The sequence below is a fragment of the Xiphophorus hellerii genome, chromosome 14 (genome assembly GCF_003331165.1).
Source record: "Xiphophorus hellerii strain 12219 chromosome 14, Xiphophorus_hellerii-4.1, whole genome shotgun sequence".
NCBI classification, from domain to species: Eukaryota; Metazoa; Chordata; class Actinopteri; order Cyprinodontiformes; family Poeciliidae; genus Xiphophorus; species Xiphophorus hellerii.
This window is the reverse complement of record NC_045685.1, coordinates 7,760,073-7,779,023: the sequence shown is the minus strand read 5'-3', so window position 1 is coordinate 7,779,023 and position 18,951 is coordinate 7,760,073. Positions and strand designations below refer to the sequence as shown.

Below are 18,951 nucleotides of genomic sequence, written 5' to 3'. Positions count from 1 at the left end.
ATGAAAACAAAGTGCTGACACACAATCCAAGCATGACTCAGCAGCTGCAGATCTTAAGTGCTCGCTGTAGGAATAAAGGACACTGAGTCATTGAGCTTCCAGCTTCACATCATTTCACTCTTTCCGTTCTGTGCTCAGATATGGATCGTAGAGTCTCACTTAGACGTTTCTTTTTCAAACTGCAGTCATGTTTAATGCTTGACTAATTTATGAAAATGCTGTATATGTAAAAGAATAACTTAAAAGAAATGTGACTTGGCATCATAGTCATATTTGATGCCTTGAATTTGGCCTGTCTCTTTAAGAAGCTTCCAACACTAATCATCTCCATGATGCCGTTTATATCCATTCTTAGAGCGTTACACCAACAGGTGTTTGCTAATTGCTGCTGCCACTAGTTTATAGGAGCAGAGTTGCTCTGTGGGTTGGGAGCTTTGGATAATAGGCGGCACTTTTCATGCGCAAGCGTTTAGGCACCCCAGAATGGTTTCCATGGACAATTCAAGGATTTCTCAGACATCCAAGAAAGAATCAAAACATCCCTCCAGGTATGTTTTCTGATGAGGGTATACCAGAATAATGTGAATCTGAAAAGAGTCAGTTTTGCATAAAAAGCTCTCTAAATATTAAAATATTTAGCTTAATATTTTACTATATATATATAATACATATCCTTTAGCTTCAGCTAAACATTTTACCGAAGGTTTACAGGCTTTTCAGATAAATGACAGAATATTTAGCTGAACAGCCACAATTTTTGTTGCAGCTAAACATTTAGCTAAATAGTGTCTCAATGTTGAGCTACGTTTTCTAACATACAGCTGTGGAATCGTTCCTTTAACAACAGCAACACAGAACGACATTAACATTCACTAACATTAGCTGTGCTGATCTTATTTTAATTAATTTCATAGTTTGTCCATTATAACTAAAAATACTAAAGAACTTTAGACAGAGAAGCAGACATAAAAAAGATTTATTTCTATAATTGTCTTTTGCATAATCAAAAGATTTATCACCCACAAAAAGTTACAATTCTTCAAAAACGCCTCTGATATAACATAAAGTTACTGCAGGAAAATTAGAGTATTTAGCATTTAATGGCATTAAATAACCAATAATATGTTAAAAATGAGGAAAATTCTGTTTGTTTTTTTCACTCCACATCAGCCTCCTGATCTTCCAGGTCTGGCATGTCTTCATACCCTTCCTGTTCCTCCTCCCTCCGTTGCTCCTCCAGCTTCCTCCTCTGCTCCTCCGCCCTCTTCTGCTCCTGCATCAGCCTCTTCATCTCTTCCTCCACCTCCTTCCTTTTCAAATTCTGCACCTCTTGCTCTTCCCTCCTCTTCCTCTGCTCTTCACTCTCGCCCCCTTGGCTCTTGTTCTGCGGCGTGTCGTAGGCCCACTCCTCGTCCGAGTCGCTGATGTCGTCGTCGGCGATGTCCCAGTCGGGCTGCTGGGACTCCTGGTTGTCATTGACGACGTCGTAGTCGACGGGCTCCGGCTCTGGCGTGTAGTTCGGGTCCTCCAGTTTGCCCCAGGACACCTGGTTGGCCTTACGGAGCGTGATCTCCACTTTAGACGGGACCATGTTGACCGAACTCTGTTTGGCATCGATCACCTGAAAAATCATTACAAAACAGATAAGCATCGGTTTCTAGTTAAAGAAACGGTTGCCTGGGCCAATAACTACAACTTTATCAAAGGTTGTTAGTGATACTTTCCCCCCAGAAGTGGAATTCTCTCTTGAAAATCTTGTTCTCAAACTGGATTTGACATACGAGCTGCAAGACAGGAAACAGAAGTGAAACTCCATAAAAGTTCATGGATCTGATTTCATGAATAATTCTGGGCATTTATTTTTTTTTGTCACGTCTGTATCAACACTGAATGATTATTCCCGCTGCTCACCACTGTTGGATTTGCTTCTATGCTGCAGAAATCAGGATTTGAGTTCTTGGCGTAAATTGTTACCACGACCGTGTTTGCAGTTTGGTGCCAGTCATGTCGACATGCCACTTTCTTCTTATCCTGAGAACATAAAAAACATAAATTATTCACGGAGAGACAGAGCTTCTTCCTGTTTCCGCTCAGATGTAGGTGGTGTGTGTACCAGCTTTGCAACCCAGCGGTGTTTCCCCGTGGTGCAGCCCTTCTGGTCCAGGAACGCGTTGAAGTCTGTTGTCTTTATGCAGCAGCAGCTCCAGTATTTGTACCTAGATGAAGAAATCGTAGCAGGTGTTTGATCCGGAGCAGGAAGAACACCAGAAACAACGATGCACTAACAATTCACTTCCTCAAAGTCTTATATCTAAAATTAAGGCATTAAAATGCCTTAAATTAATTTTTACAAAGCAAGCGTTTAATATGTTGATCACGGGTCTTAAATTTAATTTTGTCGAGACCATTTATGTACTTTTATGTATATTTTTTTCTCCTAGAAAAATTTTAGTTACTCGCAAACATCTTAATTGCATTCTTTGACTTGAGATGGTTGAGGTTACTGCTAATTAGCTGCTGATTAGCTAACTAGGTAGCTTTTTTTTGCATCTATCCATGGACGGATGCAGTTGGCTAGATGAAATTATGGAGATATAGCCCTTAAAAGTCATTCATAATGATCTTCAAAGGTCTTAAATTTAAGTTGGTGGAACTTGCAGAAATGTTTGTTTCTCATTTCAGCTGCCTCCTTTCTTGCTTTCCTCTCACAACCTTCACACTGTTCACACTCTTGCTTTATAGAAGCCATGTAGCTGCTGTCTGAGAGCGGAGCCATGCAAATATTATGATGTTGGAATAATGGATTAGCCGTTGAGCAAACAAGAGGGAAACACGCAGCAGTGAATTCCTTCCTTCTTACCCCTCATGGAAGACGGGCGCTCCAGGGTGGTGGGTGCAGACCTCCATGTCTGTGTCTGGGCCTTCATAGACCTGAACAAACAGATGAGACACTATTGATCAGAGATGCGTTGATCAATGAATCCTGAGTCACAGGATAAGGTCAGCAACCAGGAGTGTTTGTCTCAATCTTGAGACTTACAAATTTCTAATCCAGATGTGCACTTTTAGACCAACTGCGCCTTTGCATAAACCTGAAACTCTGACATATGCAGGCCTGTGCAGTTCCAGTGGTCCACTTTCTAACCAGCAATTTATTTAAAATGTCACTGAAAGATGTTGCTGTTAGTACATATGTCCACTAGATGGAGCGATTAAACCTTACAGGTTCAAAAGCCTTAGGAAGAAAGTTGAAATACAGCAGTGTTTGTTTTCCTGTATTTACCAGAACCTGTGTGCTTTTGTAGTTTTAACTATTAATACACCTTTTTTGTTGATTAGCTGAGGGAAAAAAAATTGTAGATAAAAATCATCCCTGTGCATGAAATAAATTTCCTTCCATAGACGGGTTGAACTTTTTCACTGCGTTTTAGAGATTTATGATCGATCAACACAAAGTGGTTCAAAACTATGTCAGTATAAGAGTGATTAATGGGTTGGATTTTGCATTTTACAAATGGTACAAAATGTTGTAAAACTAACTCTCTTGTAAAAACACAGAGGTCTCACATTTGGTCTTGTCTCGGTTTCATACGTTCAGGAGAACTACATACATTTTAATACGTGGAAATATAACTAAATTGTCAGAACATTTTTCAATTTATTTATTAGCATGCTTTCTTTCATGCTAATAAATAAAGACAAAGTGCAGATTCCTATCCAAGCAATAATGTGACTCAATGCTAATATATTTTTGTTGCCTCGGTCACCATCCCCATGGGAGCTGGAGGAAGTCAATACAGTTTTGGCTGCTACATTATAAAGTCTACATATTTGTAAAACAACATCCAGAAGAAAGAATACAGCGACTTCAGAGATTGTGGGGACTAGAGCGAACTTTTATTGTCACTTAGAAAGGGAAAACAACGAGAGGAAAGTTTATATATAAGTTGAGCTAGCAATGCTAGCTAAGCTAACTTTAACAATCTGCCTCTGTACTAAAACTCTCTACCCGGCCGTCATACAAAGAGATTTAGTCAATATTTGCTATACATATTAAATTAGCTACATATGTACAGTATACTGTAAGCTGTAGGGCAAGGCTTCCATTTCTTGACAGCTGTCACGTTACGTTAGCTTTGTGCACAAGCTAACGTCACCTATCAGAGTGGGGCACTGGTCTTGACTTATAATTACCTCATAATTATATAATATATATCAATGGTCTCAGTCCCTAAAAGTCTTGATCTTGACTACAATACAGCTAGAGGCTGACATTTAAACGGAGCTCAGTAAAAGAAGGTTATATACAGACGTTGCCTTGATATTGAATTAAAATAACTCAAGTATAGTTCAGTGCCAATAGGAAGCCTTAATGTAAAATCACTGCATTCTGCAGTTCTTGCAGTTTCCTCCCATGTGCAGACATCAGCCACCGCTGCAGATAATGAATTTCTCAGCTTTTGCTGATGTCAGATCAACGACTATTTTGGGCCTGGGCAGGAATGCCAGAGACGCCACCTAAACACACACACACACACACACACACCAGACACTCACTGTTTTGCAGCCTGTGTTCTTGCAGCGCGTCCCGTGCATAACGTCCTCGCTCTCTGTGAGACGAAACAATGACAGAGGGACGGGTGAGGACTGTTTCATTCTAGTTTCAAACACATTGTCTTTGAGAAAAAAGATGTAGGGATCTTTCAGCATACAGGTGCAGAATGATAAAGAGTTTCTGGGAGGCTTGAAGGATAGGACTGAACTAAACTGTTGAATTACGAATGAAATCCAGTGTTGACATATTAATACCGCCAAACCTAGACATTCCAACTAGAGATTACAGACGTAGTGTGGCACACATTTGTATTCGGTCGCTTCACTTTGACGCCTGCAGATAAAGTCTGAACCAAATGATTACCTTCAGACGGCAACTGATTAGTGATTGTGTGTGTAATTTAGTCTTGATATAAATGCAGCTGTTCGGTCAAGGCCTCAGAGGTTTGATAGAAAACAAACAGCAGCCATTTTACCCTGGAAGGGTAAAGGAAGCCGTTTAGAGCCACAGAAAGAAAAAAAAAAGACAACTTAGCAAAACTAGATGTCATTTTTAAAGAACCATGTTATGTGTTAGAATTTAAAAGAAAAAAATATGTAAAAATAAGAGTGATGTATTTATTTTTTATTTTATCTCCAAAGAGTTTTTGCGGCGCTAGTGGCTCGTATTTTTTCCACAGTAGGCAGACAGGAAGGAGGGTGAGGAGAGGGGGGAAGACACCGGGAGTTGAACCCGCGACGTCCGCGTCGAGGACTAAGGCCTCCAAACGTGGGGCGTGCTAACCCCCTGCGCCACCACAGCACACCCCAGTGATGTATTTTTCTTACTGGAATGTTTATGGAAAACAATATTTTTACATTGCTTTCAAAGTAGAGACAAAAATTTTAGTGTAAATTAATTGTGGAAATTCGATGCTACATGCTAACGCCACACATTTATCCGAACACAGAATCGCCATTGAAACATGGTGGTGGCAGTATCATGCTGACTGAATGCTTCTCTTTAGCAGAATATAAAATACTATATTAAACTTCACAATTATTCATTAGTTTGTGTTGCTCTATCAAAAAATATGTAGCTGTAGAGTGAAATGTAGAAATAAAATACAAATACCAGAGGAACAAACTTTAGAAAGCTTTAAAAAAAAAAGAAGTTTTTATAGCTTTTTAAAGCTATTATGAATGAAATTTAAGACCTGTATCAAAACAGAACTGTACAAGAAAACTGCTTATTTTTTCCTAGCTTATCTGCACAGAATGCTCATAACAGAAGTGAACTGGTAGCAAAGACAAACATTGTAGAGCAAACGGGCGATAAATTGACCCTTTCTAGTTAGCGCTAGCCTCAACAGCCTCACGTATTGTAATAAAGATCTCTGCGTGTGACTCAAACTTTTGCTCGACAGAAAAGTCCAGCAAGAAAAAAACCCCCATAGAATATACAAGATTAGTCCTGTCATGAGAAAATGTGATGAAAGTTCACAATGATTTTAAGACATTTTAAGGCCTTAATTTGAAGATGTTTTTACGGATGAGCAGACACCGTGCTCTAAAACTTGAGCAAAGATTTGGATTCAATCAACGTTAACGTGATGATCCTCATTCCTTTAAAAGAAATGAAGCTGAGAAACTGAAACACTGCTTTAATCTTCAGCTCTGTTGTGACAGCGCATGCTTTAAGGCTGAAATGTGGATTTTTGCTCCCGGTTCTCTTGAGACGTTCAAGTCGCCTTCAGGAGGACTGACCTTTTTTCTCGCTCTCTGCGCTCCTGTCCAGTCCCAGTTTCTCCAGCGCCTGAATGAGAGACGCTGACACTTTGTGGGGCAACTTGGTCATGGGCTGGTCTGCGCTGTGTAGACACACACACATGCACACCCCGTCGGGTTTTCATCACTTGTGGAGACTTCCCATTGACTTCCATTAATTTCTACAGCCCTTACCATAATCCTAACCCTATCCATCACCTAACCCTTACTTTAACCTTTACCCTAAACCCAACCATCACAGACCTAACCACTAACCCAAAAACAACAATTTCCCTCATGGGGACCAAGAAAATGTCCCCACAACCCCACATTGTAGACAGAAATAGGTTCCCTTGAGGATATAAAAACCTGGTACAAACACACACACACTTCTGTTAACAGCAAAATATACATCAGGATAGGCTTATGGAGGATTATTTATTACTCTACGTACGCTGCAGCCAACCTCACCCTGACCTGTCTGGATGAATAACAGGGATGTCTGAGCAAACTGAAAACACCTCAGAGGTGGAAGCTCCATCCCTCACCTGGGTCTCTCTTTCTGCATCGCCTCGGCAGATTTGGGGCCCTGGTAGATGATCTCCCGGTCACTGGCGGGTTTCGCCTCGCTCTTATCCGACGACACATCGGGCCTCAGAGGTTCCTGGGGCTTCATGTCACTGTGGCGTCCACGGGTGCAGCCCTGCAGGTGAACGCATCCATAGTTAGCAGTTATTTTTTTTTTCTCTGGCCAAGCTTAAATGTTTCCATCCGACTTTAACGGATAAAAACGATTAATTACTGATTTCTTCTGCCATGACGTCACATATAATTGAATCCTTGGTAAATGTAAATCATTTGAAAATAGAATTCTTGCATTCAAACATGGAGGTTTTTGCTGATAACAAATGTAAAGTTAATCAGAAACTTGGTGGCAGTATCATTGGATAGTTGGACGATTTTGTTGGACCCAAAATTGTCCAACAGTTTATCGGTTGAACGATGAACTGAATGATTGAAATAAACAAAAATATTGTTTTTTGAGACCATTTTCAACATACATATTAGTTGAAAAAGTAAAAATAATGTAAACTCGGTACATCATCTCTAAAATAAAAAAATTTAATTCATAAACGACATTTTACAATGTAATTGTAAAACAGTTTAAATATCTAAAATAAACAAAACAATAGTTACAATGGAGTATAAAGTCTCTGTAACCATAATTCCAGAAGACCAGGAAAACAGGCAAAAGTGACAAGACCTTTGTCAGACTCAATGAGTCTGTTCAGTTTTAGTCAGCAGTTGTGTCTCTTATTTCCATCTAACATCACAAAAACTTTAAAAATCCAGTTTTTTTGGGTCTATTTTCACAAATAAAATAAAGACTGTCCAGCGATGAATAAAACATTTTAGCTTTGACCAGTCTAAATGTTTCACATTTTCAACTTAAGATCATCAAAGATTCCAGATTCCTTAAAAAAGTGGAATAGCCCTTAAATTTAGTTGGTTTAAATTAGTTTGTTCACTAACTTATATTTCTTCAAATGTTTGTTAGTGTTTTTTGTTTTGATACATTAAGCTACATGAAGTCTCTCTTTTATTTTTTAGAGTAATCCACTGGTTTCACTGGAGCGTGTGGTTCATTTCATCGCCGACTGGTGCAAGTCAAAAACGCTTTTCTCTCACTTCTTTTTACATGAAACAGTTTTTCTCCAGCGGATATTTTTTTTTTTCTTTTTCTCCATCTGCTTGATTAAAGTTTCATCAAAAGGAGCTGAATATCTACTGGTAGCTTCCCTTGCTCACTCTCCAAATACTCTTAAATAATCTCAAATGAAATGTGCTTTTTATTATTTGCTACCTTAATGGAGAGAAACTCTGAGAAGTCCGTCGTCCTCTTCTTGCAGCAGGACCAACCCTGAAAACAAGACACACATTTGTGGAGCGATGCTGTTTACGTTCTGGACCAACAGCGCGGGCCTGGAGATCGGCTCACCTTCAGGGCGTCATGGAAGATGGGGACTCCTGGATGGAAGAGGCAGGAATCTGTTGTTGGGGAGGGAAGACAAGCTTATTTGTAGAAGGCAGTTCAAATCATGAAAACATTATGCAGTCACCAATTATGAAACAAGTAATAAACATTACATTTTGCCATCATCAAAATAATCAAGCAAATACACCTCAAAAATGTTGATCAATGTTCCAGGTGGGTTTTTAGCCTTGATTTAAAGGAACTCAGTGTTTCAGCAGATTTGAGGTTTTTTATAAGTTTTTTTCAGAAACGGGTACAAGCAGGGAAAGGAAACGTTAGTCTGCATATAGTTCCCCACACAGTCAGCAGGACCCAACAACTGTTCACACACACGCAGAGACACACACACACTATAAAAGTACTTGTGTTTTCATGACTTGTGGGGACTTTACATTGACTTCCATTAATTTTCTACAGCCTAACCCTAACACTAACCCTTACCCTACCACCTAACCCAAAAACAAGATTTACCCTCATGGGGACCAAGAAAATGTCCCCACAAGGAGCAGTGGTCCCCACAACCCCACAATGTAGACAGAAGTAGGTCCCCACGAGGATATAAAAACCTGCTTCACACCCCCACACTCAAACACACACATGGTCCTGGCTGTGTAGAGGTGATGGATGTCCCATATAAGGATCTCCAGGCCCTGGAGTCCTTCCACAAAAACGTGGCCGCATGCCGCGCACTCTAGCCTTTTGCTTTTCTGTTTTCCAACAAAATTCAATCCAATCACTTGCTCTTTACATATCTTGCATATTTCTGCCAGCAATTTCTATTTGATTTGAACATCAACACCAGAAAAAATACACAAGCATGGTCACATGTGCTTGACTTCAGCGAAAAGGATAACTTGAAAACTTTGTGATGGCTCCTCAGAAGTAGGAGAAGCAGAAAAGATTAGAGCTTCTTTACGAAGTCAACTATAACGCAACGAGCTGGGCAGAGAACGACCAAACCAGGCAGAAGGAGCTCACCATCCTTGTTCTTGTCGGAGTCAAACTTCTCCCCACAGCCTTTGTTGTAGCACAGCAGAGCCATGTTGGGCCTGTTGGTGTCTCTTGATGTCTTCTTCCCTCCCTGTCTTTACGATCCGTTCGTTTCCGCTGAAATCCTTCCCCAGACCAGGGTCTGCTGGTCTTAATGCCGCGCCCCGGTCTCCAGAAGGTTCTCCGCTGAGGCAGAAAGGAGAGATCCAGAAGGTCCGACAGCCTTCTGCAGAGACGGAGAGAGAGAGAGAGAGACGGCTTCTCGGCCCGGTTGAATGGGAGATAAAAATAGCAGTTCCCTCCTCTCCTCCACTCGCCCCCTCTCAATTTACAGCTGTCACGACTTATCTGAAGGCGGGGGTCGACATCAGCTGCCGCATACGGGCCTGGTGTGACGGAGCCAGCGGCTGCCGCGGTGAGGCTGACAGCTTCTGGATCTCTGTCACTTTCTGCTCCTGGATCAGCGCCACATCAGTGAAACGACGAGCCTTCAGAGGTTTTAACCTGTTAAAGAAACTCCGAGATGCGTTTGTTCCAGCTGTCACCGAGTCCAAAGGAAGGATGCTGAAGAGAGGCCGCATTGAGACTGATCCAACACTCTTCCTAGTTAGGCTCTGTAGAGCTTTAAATGTTCTCTCTGTGGGGTTTTTGTTGTCGTTACCTAGAAAACACACATTACAACGACAACAATTCACTTATTAAACCTATTAAAGCGGTTTCTGGGTGAGGAACGTTTTAGGTCATTGTCGTGTTGCAGGGTCCAATTCTTTCTTTCTGTGAAAGTTAACATTTTCATAGGTAGTCTAGGGTTTTCTTCAAGCGCCCTCTGATACGCTGAAGACTTCATGTTGGAGCAAATCATCTCCAGACCATGACACTTCCACTGCTGTGCTTCACAGCTGCTAAGGAGGTGAGGTGTTCTCTCTTCTGATCTTCAAATAATTCAAGTTTAGACTCTTTAATCCGGAAGTTATGATTTTTGTCTCCGTTCTCTGCTACAATAATACAATAATTAAGACCTTTTGGGTTTTTTTGGCAAATATGTTTCACAGTCACAGTGTTCTTCACTAAGGGGAAGAACTGAAATCTGAGGCCTTCAACATAAAAGCCCTCAACGCTCAGAGTTCAACCTTTGGTAAAATTCAAAGGCTGTACTAGAAACTAGTTCTAGTTTCCAGAACTAGTGGAAAAAAATTTTGTGACAGGAATTTAAAAGGGTCACTTACACTACTGCCAATTTGTTCATGTTAAAAGTGTGACCGCGGTTAAAAGCGCCTTTTCCCTTTGGTTGATCCACCTGTAAGGTTTGGTTAGAACAATGTTTGATACATTTCTTTCTCTAAAGGGTTAAGCATAACTTTGTTTTAGTCCCTCATAAAACCCATTGACGTTTGAGGTTGAAACAGGACAAAAAATGAGAAAAGGGTTCAAGGCTCTGTTGGTGGCGACATTCATGAGAAAGTCAGGATGCAGGTTTTCCCAGGAGAACCTATTGAAGCATGAACTTGTCAGTGGCCGCCGTGTTATGAGTGATTAGTGTGTTTTATCCAGGACTCAGATAAACTACCAGCCTCTGGAGGAGGTCAGAGCATTCACTCAGCACAGGAACGCTGCAGAGATGGGCCCTTTAGTTAAGGCGTCCAGTCACAAACTCCAAACACAGAAATAAGGCCGAATGCGTCACACTTAGGAACAGACGTAGACAAACAGCCTCATCTGTCTGGAAGCCATTTTAATCCTTCACTGACTAAGTGTTGCTGGAATAACAGAAAAGCCAGACGTGTTCCCAGGTTTACAGCAGAAGATTATATACACAAATATACACAAAACAAACAAGGATGCGGCAGAGCTGATCGGATCTGGACGCGTTAAACCGAGACGGGAACCTGAAAAGGACGGTTCAATTTCTTTTCGTGACGGCGTACAAAGAGACGGGTGTGCAGATGGTTTCATTCTGTCGTGCAGGTTTCAGCTGTTTTGTTCTCCTGTGTGAAGCTCAGCCAGGTGAAGCGCAGCGTGGCGGACGGCCGAGGCCGGAGGAGATGGGTCACAGTCGTCCTCTCCACTGAAACTTAATGCGCCGTTCTGTTGCCGATTGTAAAACGGCCGAGTGAAGCGTTTTCTTCAGACCGGCCATTGTGTTGCGGCAGAGAAGCTGCTGCATTGTTTACAACGGTTTTATTACGCAGGCTTGTTGTTTTTAATGTTTCGTCTGAGCTGAGAAATAATGGTGAAACTTCTAAAACATGAGAAAAGATTTTTACTTTTGGGGTATTTAACCCCTCAAAAAACTATTTGAATAATTTCATCTGGACCTCAATTCAGTTGAAGATTTGGATTTTAATTTAAAGCTAAAGGAAAACTGCAAAAGTTCATATGTGTCTTATATTCAACCACACACAGTCCAATTTGTAAATCAAAGTTCTTCTAATTTATTATGATCTGCAGAAAAGATCAATTTGTCCAAATCAAACGTAAAATCTCATAACAGATCTTCCTGAGATGCGTTTTGTTATTTTGTATATTATAAAAACTTAACCGTTTCACTCGTGTGAAGAACTTAGATGGGCATTTTCAGCATGTCTCTCCACCAGTCATCATTCAGTCACCACGGTAACCATCTGCTGTGCTGGCAAAAGGACAGCGGTGGTCGCCTAAGCTGCATGTCCAATTGGATCCAGCGACATTTCTATAAAACTGGTCGAAAACAAAAACACAACAGACTCTCGGTTTGTTCGGTTGTTTAGGGAAGGAATATCAGCATAAACATTTTTCATTCAGATAATTCAATTTTTAATGCACTTTCTTCGGCGAAGAAAATCTCCACCAGTATCGTCATGTTCAGGATTTATACTTTCTTGTGAAAAATATCAACTCCCAGACAGACTTGTTGAGTTTATTGTGGGGAAAACGGCAAACTAAACCTGTTCTCATGGGAAAAAGGAATCGCTCCTAATAACTGGTTGTACCACCTTAGGCAGAAACAACTGCCAGTAAATGTTTGGAATAACTGGAAATTAGTCTTTTCTTTTCATTTGATCCACCCTGCTTTCCAGAATTGTTTAACTTAGTCACATTGGAGGGTTTCATAAGCATGAAGGGCCCATTTAAAGTCTCACTGCAGCATCTCAATCACACCTGGGTCCAGACTGGTACTAATCCACCTAAAGAGAGGTGGGTTGGATGGTGCTGGTTGTGCCCTCATTGTATTTTACTTCATGATTTTTCGCTGGAGAGCTTTATGGTTTTATCAAGCATTGCAACTCGTCCAGGTTCTGAAGCAGCAAAGTGTTTGTTTTGATGATGTGCAGATCTGGTTTAGATCAAAGCATGTATACATGTCGGGACGGTCTAATCGAAGTCCGAGTTTGAGCCATTACGCTAACAACTGGACAAATGTGTAGATGTGCAAAGCTGGTACAGATACGTGCAGCTACTGCAGATAAATGATCGACTCAAAGCGGCTGAATGTAGAAAAGCATGCAGGACTTTTCAGATATTGTTTTGTAAGATTGAAAATTATGTCACATTATTTTTGCTATTTAGCGTTAGCCTATCCCATAAATCCTCTATGAAATGCATCAAAGCTTGTTGCTGTAATGTGAGAAAACGTGCATGAAAAGCAGGAAGTCTGAATTTAAGAAAAACAAGTTTAAAAAACATTGAATTGCACATTTTATAAACCTAATTCATTGAATGTGTTAGATAAGATAAAACCCCAGACAAATGTTTAGGAATGGAAAATGACTTTATTCTTCCAAAAAAGAAAGAAAAACCAAAAAAATAGAGAGGAACCAGATCCCTACAATAAACAAATATACTTGCTGTAAAATAAAAGCCCATCCTTTTTCTTTTTTTAAATCAACTGTAACATTTGTTTGCCTTTCCATGCTCGATACACTCCATATATTTCTGCTTTTAAATAAATAGAAAACAATGTACAAAGAGACGGGGGAGGGGCGGCAGAGAGGGAGGAGACGGAGGAGAAAACAGAGACAAGAGTAACATTTGGCATCGCTGAAAAGTCACGGCTGATCCTGATGTACGGCGACGGTTCACAGCCCTCCAGATCTGCTCCGCCCGTCTGTTTCAGCCCGCTCCCACCACGGCGGGAGTCAGACCTGCACGCCTGCTTAGGACGCTAATATCTTCATGTACAGGTAGAATAAAAATGGGTAAATGAAAATAAACGCGGATTATGAGGGTATGCCTTTAAGCTGAGTTGTCGCGTGTGAGTTTCTTTATATACAGAATAGTGAGGCAGCAATCCGAGGGTTGGGGGTTTACCAAAGCAAACAAACAAAAAACACCAATGTAAAATAAAATATCTGAGCGTGCACGAAGAAGAAATCTTTGAACACACCAACTCATTGACAAGACGAGGACATCTATCAAAGTCTCTCTCTCGCGCGCTCTTTGTTCAGGTTGGCGGGTTCTGGTTGGAGGGCGTGTGCCACAGGAGAAAACAAAGCGAGCTCTTTGGGAGAAGACTGGAGAAGTTTGGCAACGCTTTTCGTTGTACTGGCTCATTCATCAACAGTCCAAATAAAAAACAGAAAAAGAAAAAAAAATGTACGAGTTTCAGTCCGAACGGTTTCTTGGACGGACGAGTGATTGGTCGAGTCCGATCAGTCGGTCCCTTCGTCTAGTTTGGGCTGCTTATTTGAACAAAAGGAGGGAGGTCGCCACCGCTGTCATGCGTTTGAGGACGAAAACACTGAAGAAGACGACAGCATGCGCTCACTGAGCGGCCGCTCGCCCGGGAGGACCCTGCTCTCTGAATGTCCGCTACAATCGCAGTAATCATGATGTTCGGATTTGACATCAAAGTTGATCCTCCTCTGCATTGGCTTCATGCTACAACGACGCAAAGATACAGCAGCTGCTTTAAGGCAGCCTCAAACCAGAGAGTCAAACCTACACAATAAAGCTGTAATAACTACTGGCTGACAAAGACTGGCCTAAGAGCACAATCCCCTGCCTTGAACATAAAAAAGCAAAATCTGTCAATCATTTGCAGAGAAACTGCTGGAGTCGAGGAAAAGCAAGTTGTGTCATTAAGGTCTGGAGAAAGTCTCACAAGAGGCCAGCCATTCTGCTTTGTAATAAGAAGACTTTATGGTTGAAAACCTCGTGGGAATTCATGAAGATGTCAGCCCAGAGTTGGAGTCTTTCTCGTCATAAACCAAACTTTCGGTCACTAAAAGTTGCTACTGTCCAAATCTGCCATGCTGAATGACATCTTTGAGGAAGCCCTCAACAGAAGCTAGCAGACAGCTAAAAACATCCAGGAGTTTCCACCCCAGGTCAGGTGGGTGGAACCATGAGGAGGATAATAACTAATGTCCCAATGTGATCCAAAATATCTGATCAAGGCATTTTTAAAAGAAACCCATCCATGTGTTTGAACAAACAACTATCAAAATGATCCTTGATTACTGTCTGATTTTATGTCAACTAATACCTTCCTCTATGTCTATTTAATGTGACCAACTCTCTACGCTGCAGTAAGGGAAAGCTGTGCAGAAAGCAGCTGAAATTTTCAAATGTTCAAAACAAAAGCGCCGAGTTCACGAAGCAGGAGATCAACCCCTGCAGAAACACGTTACACGCCGAATTATCAACGAGCCATATCACAACAGCAAGGAAAGGCGCCATAGTTAGCTTCAGGAAACTTCTACTGCATGAAAATCAGCATCAGCCAAAGCAGGAAGTGGTTTTCTTTAAACTGAAATGTTATTGTTCTGCATTTTAAAGCTGATGAGAATATAAAGTATATCAATTGTTGCCACAAATCCTGATCGGAACGTCTCTGGTTGAAATTTCACACGAGCTAAGTTGGCTAAATTCAGGTAAGCTACTTTAATTTATAATCACTTATTTCATGATCTGGTCTTAAAACTTCAACATGAGGCAATAACAGTGATTTCAACGTGTTTAAAAAGCCTTTTGATCCCATTAAATGTTCATAAGGCTACGTTACAGATCTGCAGCTCCCAGAGGCATCAGTATTCACGATTCGCTAGATATTTACCTTCATTCTGACACAAAAAAAGGGAGGAAAACTGAGAACCCTGGCCTTTAGCCGAAGCTAACTTTCACAAGGATAAGAGCTGGTCTCCAAAATGATCATTCATCACATTGATTTGTCTCAAAAACCTGAAAATCTCTGTGTGCGCTTTGCTGTTCAGGTCCAATCAGGGACGAACGAGACAAACATGGAGAAACGGAAGAATGCTGGAATAATGGATGAATGCGAGTAGGCAAGAAAAGAAGAGTTTGAGAGAAGCAAACCTCAAAGCCTGAGAGAAACTTTTTTTTATCTACAGCTAAAGGACGAAAAAACACTGACAGCTATCATTTGGTAGACACCAGCAGAGAGGACAGGACGCAGAGGGAGAACCTACGGCGGGATAAGAAGAAGCTAAGCTAACACAAGACTGACGAGAAGCTTTTAAAGAGCAGCGTCTAACCCACAGCGACAGCCGGGACAATCTACACAGAAACTGTAAGCACTTTACATATCTACACAGACTAAATACAGACTAAACAGGCCAAAAATAGGTGCTGCAGCACTAGATCAGCGATGCCGGCAAAACCGAGGCGACATTCTGGAGGATTCACAGCAGAGCGGACGATGAGTTTGAGGCCGGACCGTCACCGATGGAATGCCGAACCCTGATGGGAATACACAAAGCTTCAAGTTCAACTTTAGAGTGGCAGGAAAAAATAAAAGTAAAAGAAGAAACGTTCGTCGGCGAAACGGCCGATAGACGAGGGCTCTTTAAACCCTACAAAACTACCCCGAAACAAATCTCTATCCTTAAAGAAAACTCGACAGCTCTACTGCTGGGAGTCAGCCACTTCAGTGCAACTTTTTCGCATGTGCATTTTTGCAATATTTTGATTTTAGAAAAAGAAAAAAAAAAACAACAACAACAAAAGAAATTGTATCAAACATGTGGGCTTAAAGTACGACTTAAAATTTGATCCTCAGAAGTAGCCCTCAATGGGAAAAAAGAAGAAGTCGTACACAAAAACGTGTAAGCGTACACGGTGCAATATGCACAAACAGCCATGACTTGTGAGGACGGAGGTTCTGCCTGAAGAGGGGCCGCCATGTTCCACCCCGTTACCGTGGAGCGCCGCGCTTCCCGCCTCTCGCTCTGATTCAGTGCAATTGAAAGTGAAGTCGACTCGATTCAGTAACAAACTCGCTCGGCGCTACCATCGTCATCATCATCAATCATGATGTGGATCTGCTGAAAGGGAGCCGCATCTATTGGTTTTAGAAGTCTGGACCGATCCAAGCGGGTTGCCTAGCGACCGTCAGGCAGAAACACAAGCAGGACCAGATCCCCGCTGGACAGAAAAATACACATTTCATCCTTATTGTCGTGGCAACAGTTCAATCATCAATTCAGCAGCAATTTAGTCAGCCAAAAATACTTTGAATATTCAACAGGGATAAAGAAAAACAACAAAACAATTTCTTCAAAGGAACATTCAGGCTTTTTAAAGAGAGGCTCTGTTAAAAGGTTTTCAGGAAATAACTCATTTGCTCATCTGAACGCTACTTTATGAGCGTTTACTTTGGGTCGTTATTTACAAATAAGCTGATATTGAGGCAGAGATGGGAGGTGGTGCGCCTCTAAAAGTCTTCCTGTGTGAAACGTGTGCCGAGGTTGGAACATTTAGAGAATTTTCTGAGAATAACAGACATAAAAGTGTGACAACCAATAAAGTAGCATTCATTTAAACTGCTGTTATACTTTTGATTTTAAGGTAGTTTAAATCGGTACAAGTTTCTCGCAGGAAGATTATTGATGGCACACTACCTCCAACCTGTTTTAATGTTGCTGCTTTTTTTCAATAGTACCGAATATTTTGTGTTTATTTTGTGATTTTTAGGTGCCTGGACTTATGAACTTCCCATATAGAATGTATTTGTCTATCAATCAATCAATCAATCAATCTGTCATGTAAATAATACTTCTCTGTAAATTAGTACCCAACGTAAAGCTTCGTCTGCAGAAACCGCTCAGACGTTTTTGAGGTCGGACTTCCTCTTTGCTTTAAACTTGGTACATTTCAGACGTTAGCTTTAGCTTTTGAATCCAGAGAATACAAACTTAATCGCTCTCTACTGCAGATAACCTCTCAACAGGCACTTTGCTTTAAAAGATTTCAAACTATCCCTTTACTGCTCGACTAGAAGACTGTGCATATCCCTTTAAGAACAGCCGTAACCTCAGTGTGCTGGATTTGTTTCTCATCAATCACTGAGAAAGACGCACACAAAGCCCCTTGACTTAAAGAGACACACACAATCTGAGTTTCTACTGACTGCAATAATGTTCACAGATGGGTAAACACTCCACGTGAGAAGAAAAGAAAAACTTACACACTCAATTTTTTTTGTTTTGCTTATATACACAGCTTCATTGATTACTTTTAGGGTCAAAATCGATCCGTTTCATGTGACGTTGTACGTGAAGAACCCAACCCTAGGGCAGACTAGAAGCACACAGACTGGCAGGTTTCCAGCAGTTTTCACGACGCAGCTGCAAGTCAACGATCTCCGCAACATCTGGACTCGTTTTGCTGCGTTTTCCCTGGTGGGACGAGCCCTTGAGACAAAATTTGTGTTTTTTTTTGTTTTTTTTTTTTTGTCCCGACGCTTCGTCGATCTCCCGTCTTGACGTGAAAGCGGCAGAGCTCAAGAAGCCATGAGGAGAAAACGCTGGGTTACTGTTTGACGCTCCGACAAACCGCTGTACAAGCCCTGATAACGTTAAAGGCAAAGAAAACAGAAGGGGAAAAAAGAAATACATGGATTGGAAAATTACAGGAAACATACTTGAGAAAATGTGCCTCTGCGTTTCTCTCTGAAAAACAAACAGAGACTGAGGGGGGAGGAGAGAGAGGAGAGGCTGCATTACCTGGAACAACTGCTGCGAACACGCGCACACACACCCCCACACACACACACACGTCCTCTAATAAGAGGACACGTCCTCCCAAGTTGCTGTTGCAGGCAGACAGGAACTCAGAGAGGACAATATAGCACCAGTTTGAAATAAAGCTAATTCTGGATCCAGACACAGAACCGAACAGGCTGGGTGAAAACCAGACGTCCGTCCATCCCATCCCTCCGTCTGCACGATTTAAAACACAAATGATAAACACAGAGAAGCTCCACACTCTCACACACACACACGCACGACAGCAGTCGTTCCAGCCGGGACAGAGTCCCACACCCTCCGCCCCTCATGGCCTCCTTCTGTTTCGGTGTCTGTCGGTCAGCTTGTCTGTGTCTCTTCGTTCGCCTGATCAAATCGTTCCCCCCTTCCGTTCGATCGTCCTCTCGTGAGTTTTTGTTGGGGGGTTTTCTGCTGCTTTGTTTGTCGCTTTTGGCACTCAGCTTCCCCCCTGAATGGATTACATAAACTGCATCTGGATAGGAAGAGAGCGAGGACAGAAAAATGAAATCAAAACAAAATCCACAGGATTATAACAGTCCCATAAGCAAAGAGAGAAAAACGAGTAAAACTATTGGCACAAGGGGAAAATTAAAAAAAAATTATAATTCAACAGATTGAAGCTTTATTTTCCTAATTTGTCCA

At 41.5% G+C, this 18,951-nt stretch overlaps 2 protein-coding genes across 6 annotated transcripts in view; both read right to left on the bottom strand.

Moving 5' to 3' along the window:
• Positions 1-957: 957 nt before the first annotated feature.
• LOC116732694 (cysteine and histidine-rich domain-containing protein 1) lies at positions 958-11,520 on the bottom strand. The gene is made up of 11 exons (XM_032583021.1): positions 9,314-11,520; positions 8,300-8,349; positions 8,165-8,221; positions 6,849-7,003; positions 6,301-6,404; positions 4,558-4,610; positions 2,861-2,931; positions 2,114-2,216; positions 1,912-2,031; positions 1,725-1,784; positions 958-1,621 (listed from the first exon to the last, which is right to left on the bottom strand). The coding sequence occupies exons 1-11, from the start codon at positions 9,375-9,377 to the stop codon at positions 1,157-1,159; spliced, it is 1,302 nt and encodes a 433-aa protein (XP_032438912.1). The 5' UTR covers positions 9,378-11,520; the 3' UTR covers positions 958-1,156.
• Positions 11,521-13,183: 1,663 nt separating this feature from the next.
• LOC116732693 (phosphatidylinositol-binding clathrin assembly protein) overlaps positions 13,184-18,951 on the bottom strand; it is a 101,562-nt gene continuing 95,794 nt past the window's right edge. For all 5 annotated transcript variants that reach the window (XM_032583015.1, XM_032583020.1, XM_032583016.1 and 2 more), the window contains one exon: positions 13,184-18,781. In XM_032583015.1, the coding sequence (XP_032438906.1) occupies positions 18,767-18,781 (15 nt within the window). In that variant the 3' untranslated portion in view covers positions 13,184-18,766. The remainder of the gene's footprint in view (positions 18,782-18,951) is intronic.